We start from the raw sequence: 5,334 nt of genomic DNA, 5'->3' as shown, positions 1-5,334 counted from the left end.
GCCATAGGTGCTGTGTTTCCCAGTCCCTCATTTCTCCGCGGTCCCCTAGAGTGTCCCAGTCACCATAGTACATGAAGTGGAGAATGCCGGGAAGACTGGTAGGGGTGAAACAGAGCCACCGAGTCGTCCTTGCCTCCTGGAGACCTGGGAAGCCTGGGTGAGTGTGGCCCGGGCTCAGCCCCTACCCTGCTCACTGCCCTAGTGTCACTGCCCAGCCCTGCACCCCCAGCCTAGCTCAGGGCCCTGGGACTCCCCTTTGGGACTTCCCTCTTCCCCAGCCCTGGCCTCAGCTGCCATGGCAACAGGTACCAGGGTGACGAAGGAGGTTGCTGGGTCCTGTTTCCTTCTGGTCCTGGCAAGGAAGCTTTTCAGGCCTCAGAGACTGCACTGCTCTGCACCCACCTGGCTGTTTTCTGTGTTCTCGCTCAGGTTGAGCTCAAACTCCCAGCCCTGCCAACAGGACCATGTGTACCAGCCTGACCACTTGTGAGTGGAAGAAAGTCTTCTATGAGAAGATGGAGGTGGCCAAGCCAGCCGACAGCTGGGAGCTCATCATAGACCCCAACCTCAAGCCCAACGAGCTGGCCCCTGGCTGGAAGCAGTATCTGGAGCAGCATGCCTCAGGCAGGTAAGAGGTGGGGTGTGAAGGGCTATGGGGAGCCCTGTGGCACAGCCCTTGGGGCACCTTCCAAGAGGAGGCAGAAATGCGTGGAGCCCCATTCTAGGGTCAACTCAGGTTAGAGGTTAGAGGCCAGAGAAGGAACTGCCAGGTGGGTAGAACCAGCTTTGATTCTAATCCCAACTATACCACTAACTCCCTGAGTGCTCCTCCTAGCAAGCTGTATTCTGTCTCTAGGTCTATATTTTCCATAGTAAAGAGCTGTGATTCTTCAATGCTCCTGCAATCTCTGACACTTTAATGTTTTCACATGTTCCTAATTTCTTAAAGACTGGTAGGAACAAAGCGGAGGAGGCCATATGGTCCATTGGGGAAAGCCTTAGCTCTTTCTGGTCCTAGGTCTGTGCAGTCAGCTCAATGAAATCAGATTTGAATACAAAAGCATTTATTGTTCACCTGCTAAGTTCTAGAAACTGGCTTTGAAGCTAACAACTGAATTTGGGCAAATCCTTTTCCCTGTGTAGTTTCCGTTTTCATATTTGCAAAACCAGAGAGTGGGCCTGAGGTAATCAATCAAATCTTTTCCAGCTCTTTTATCTATGGGTCTCTGACAAAAAGATCTTTGGGCAGGAGTTCAGTAGGTCCTCAGGGCACAGCATCACATACGGGATAGGAGCTCCGTGTCTTTCATACAGCAAGGGGTCCTTGGGTCAAGAGGACACATCCATCTGAAGTCCACTTGCCTCTCCCTCTTCTAGATCACGGTTGGGGTTGGGGCCAAGAGAATGCCCTGCCCAAACTGCCTCAAGCTCCTCTCCAGGGTTGATGTGGGACTCTTTCCCTGGGTCCGCTGAATTAAGGGCAGATGGTAACCCTAGGCTCCTGAGGTGGCTGTGTTCTGGGGGTGTAAACACACAGAACCTGGACACACAGACTGGACTATTCACACATGCTTGCTTGCCTGTGGAGTTCCTTGTGGCACTGAGGGTGAGACAGAAGGAGGCAGGCAGTGGGTGGGGAGCTTACACTTGTACTCCTTCCCCAAACCTGCAAAATGTTAGCCTGAACCCGACTGTAGACAAAAGACAGAGAGGCAGGGGTTGATTAGCTCATTTCAACTTAAACCCCCAGAAGACACATCTGACGGGCACCTGTTATGGGCTGGGCCCCAGCTCTGTCTCTGACTAGCTGTGTGTGTGCAGAGGGCTCTCTTTTCATGAAATGAAAGGCTGACTGGATGATCCGAAGTTTCCCTCCTCCTGGCTCCAGTGCTTTGAGATATAAGTCCTGGGGTCTGGCTTGAGGGAGGGGAAAGATCTCCGGATTGGCTTGATTTTAAAAGGTGCAGAAGGAGGAGACTGACAATGTGAAGCTCTGAGTTGGCAAGTGGGAGGGGTGGAAGGGCTGGAAACTCAGGTGCAGGGGCCCAGCAGGTTGGAGGCTGAGCCCCACAGGCTCATGGCTCCTCTCGCCTCAGGGCTCAGCTGGTCTTACTCCTGGCTCCCAGCTGGCCTCAGGCGGGGCTAGAGAAGCATCACCCTTGTGCATAGTCTGCACAGAGACTTACCCTTACCTATAAATGTTGGGACTCAGTAACCCTGCTGCCCCGCAGCTCTGGCCTAGCACAGGGAGACAGGATGGAGGCGATCACTCCCTGCTGCCTCAGGGCCAATGAGGACGCTCTGGCCTGCCAACCCTGCCTCAGGCTGCACTGGATCCTGTACTGGGCCTGTGCTGTCTGTGGGCCCTAGGGTTTGGGGCCATGCTTGGCCTCATGTCCATTCCATAGGCTGGGCTGCGTGGTGCTTGGCATCACAGTAGGTGCTGTGCAGGACCTGTTGGACTGAATTGAGTTCTTCATCAGAGGTCCTTCAGGGCTACTTACAGGGGTCTTGGAGAGGGTCAACAGTGAGGGCAGACGCAACTCAGTGGACCCAAGACTGCCATACAGCCTCAGGAACAGGGCCCTGGAAGAGCTCTGTCTCAGGGGTGGAAGGAATTGCCATGGGTGGTAATGAGCTCTCTGTCACTGAAGGTGTGCAAGCACTGGGGAGAGCCGAGATGAAGCCCAAGCCATATGAGTCCCAGGCCACTTCCCTTGTACTTCCTGAGGCCAAAACCCAAAGGGGCCTGGTTAGACAAAGCAGCCAGTGTGTATACAAATATGATGTGTATATGTGTGTGGAGGGCCTGTGTGTACATAAATGTGCATGTGTGTATATGTGTGTGGAGGGGTATGCAAACCAGGATACACCTTCCCAACCTCTGCTGCAGCCCTGGATTGGGATCTAAGGATGATCTGTCAAGGGACAGGCGAGTGCCCTTTGTGAAGGTGCACGGACCAAACTCTATAGTCTTCTGCCTGCTGGCCCATCTCACCCATCTGCCTGCCCGTCCTGTGAATTCTCTGTGTTCTGTGTTTGAGACAGCTAGAGGCAAGTCTTTGCCCCAGAGCAGACAGGATGCATGAGTGAGATGTGTGGTCATCGTCTTTATCAGAGTCATGAGAGGTCTGAGCAGGAGGATTCTTATTGGACACAATTATTCTGCATTTCACAGATGAGAAATAAGGTCCAGACTGGCAGGAGTGACCCTGGGCAGCATCCAGACCCATGTCAGGCTAAGGGAGGGTACACAGGAGGTAGGCTGGAGAGCAATGCTGGAGGCCAGATGGCTCCAGCGTCTGGCTTATGAGGATGCTGTCCTAGGCCCAGGGGAGTTCTCCAAGAGGAGGCTGAGACTTCGGCTCAGGCACTAATGTACCCAGGGGCCAGTAAACACTCCACCTTGACTTCCAGGCACAGGCACCCAGGGCCTTTCCTTTCCAGGCTCCTCCAGGAGGGCTGTCTGCAAGGGAGGCCCACCTTGTCCATCCCTGTCTCTCTTCCCCGCAGGTTCCACTGCACCTGGTGCTGGCACACCTGGCAGTCAGCCAACGTGGTCATCCTCTTCCACATGTACCTGGACCGCGCCCAGCGGGCGGGCTCGGTGCGCATGCGCGTCTTCAAGCAGCTGTGCTATGAGTGCGGCACGGCGCGGCTGGACGAGTCGAGCATGCTGGAGGAGAACATAGAGAACCTGGTGGACAACCTCATCACCAGCCTGCGCGAGCAGTGCTACGAAGAGGACGGCGGCCAGTACCGCATCCACGTGGCCAGCCGCCCGGATAGCGGGCCGCACCGCAGCGAGTTCTGCGAGGCCTGCCAGGAGGGCATCGTGCACTGGAAGCCCAGCGAGAAGCTGCTGGAGGAGGAGGCAACCTTCTCCGGTGCCTCCAAGTCAAGGGCCCAGGAGGGATCCGGCTACAACTTCTTCTCCCTTCGCTGGTGCCTCTTTTGGGCCTCCCTCTGTCTGCTTATTGTATATCTGCAGTTCTCCTTCCGAAGATCGACCTTCTTTTAGTGCAGCTGGTTGAGGGTGCGGGAGGGCTCTTGGGGGTGAGAGTGGGGATGCAGGGGGTGCAGTTCCGATCCTGCTTCTGCTACAGATTCAGACGCTGGACAGCTCAGTTACCTCTCTGGACCTCAGTTTATTACCCTGCAGAATGAAAGTTGCTCCAGGAGGTATTTAATAATCCTTCCATTAAAACTCACAGTGATGGGGGCATGGGGAGAAGGGTCTAAGGTGGATTTAGAACTCTCCAGGTCTGGTGTTAGTACTTATCTCACAGTGGGCAGCCCCTCCCTCCACCTCCATCTTTACCCCTTCTTCTGCTTCATTTCCATATCCCATATCCCCTTAGGACCCCCTTAGGTCCAGTCTTGTCCCTGCCTGATTCTCAAGTTTATCTTCAGTTGCTTCTGAGCATCCCACCATGGCTCCCTTTGGGGCGGACTGTGGCTCCACCCGACGCATCTTCAATCAATATTCAATGTGTCTTCAGCCTGTCCCTCTCCTGGAGAGCCAGCTCCCACCATTCTGAAAGGCACCATTTATTTATTTTTTTTTAACTCTGATGCTAGAGCCTGCTTGGCTGGAATTATTTAGAACTGTACTGTCCAATACTATTAGTCATTATCCATATGTGGCTAAGTTTAAGTTAATTAAAATAAAATGAAAAATTCAGTTTCTCAGTTGTACCAGGCATATATCAAGGACTTCGTGACTAGTGGTACTGTGCAGATATAGAACGTGTTCACAGAAGCTTCTACTGAACAGTGCTTGTCTAGAATTTGAAATTCCCATGTCAGTGTATGTGGTCTCATAAAATAAGAGGTGAGTACAGGAAGTATCTGCAGTCTGAGGCCTTCTGGGGACAGGGACAGATTGTGGGGTACAGATACACAAATGAATATGTATCCTCTGTGCTCTGTCAGTTGACTGGAATTCTTGAATCCCAGTGTTACCTAAATTTATTTCCTGAGAAGGAGGCCTTGTAAACGTTCACTGCAAGTGATGGCTCTGTGTGTGTGTGTGTGTGTGTGTGTGTGTGTGTGTGTGTTGGTTTGGGGCTTGGGAGAGTGTATTCCTGTGCTCTGTAGAAGTATGTGAGCTGCGGCACCCCTGTTTACCTGTGATGCAGTATGCTGTGTGATATTGCCATCCTGTATGGAAGTACCTTGCAGAAGATTCTATAGCTGTTCTAAATGCCGGGGATGCTGAGGGAAAGGGCAGGTGAGGCAGGTCTGGGGATGTGAATCCTCCAGGTGACAGTGGAGCTGGGTACCTCCATTTAGGGCAGGCAATGGCCAGGGGGACAGACGATCAGTGGAGAC

The 5,334-nt window shown here is 53.3% G+C and overlaps 1 protein-coding gene across 1 annotated transcript; it reads left to right on the top strand.

Annotated features, from left to right (window-relative positions):
- Positions 1–449: 449 nt before the first annotated feature.
- On the top strand, positions 450–4,021 carry RTP2 (receptor transporter protein 2). The gene is made up of 2 exons (XM_040265475.1): positions 450–628; positions 3,514–4,021. The coding sequence occupies exons 1-2, from the start codon at positions 465–467 to the stop codon at positions 4,019–4,021; spliced, it is 672 nt and encodes a 223-aa protein (XP_040121409.1). The 5' UTR covers positions 450–464.
- The last annotated feature ends 1,313 nt before the right edge of the window (positions 4,022–5,334 follow it).

This window comes from Oryx dammah, unplaced genomic scaffold (assembly GCF_014754425.2).
Source record: "Oryx dammah isolate SB20612 unplaced genomic scaffold, SCBI_Odam_1.1 HiC_scaffold_2, whole genome shotgun sequence".
Classification (NCBI taxonomy): Eukaryota; Metazoa; Chordata; class Mammalia; order Artiodactyla; family Bovidae; genus Oryx; species Oryx dammah.
This window is presented reverse-complemented; position numbering and strand designations above follow the sequence as displayed.

Coding starts and splice junctions, on each gene's coding strand:
- RTP2 (XM_040265475.1), top strand. CDS start 465: ATGTGTACCAGCCTGACCACTTGTGAGTGGAAGAAAGTCTTCTATGAG. Junction 629..3,513: donor GAGCAGCATGCCTCAGGCAG/GTAAGAGGTGGG, acceptor TCTTCCCCGCAG/GTTCCACTGCACCTGGTGCT.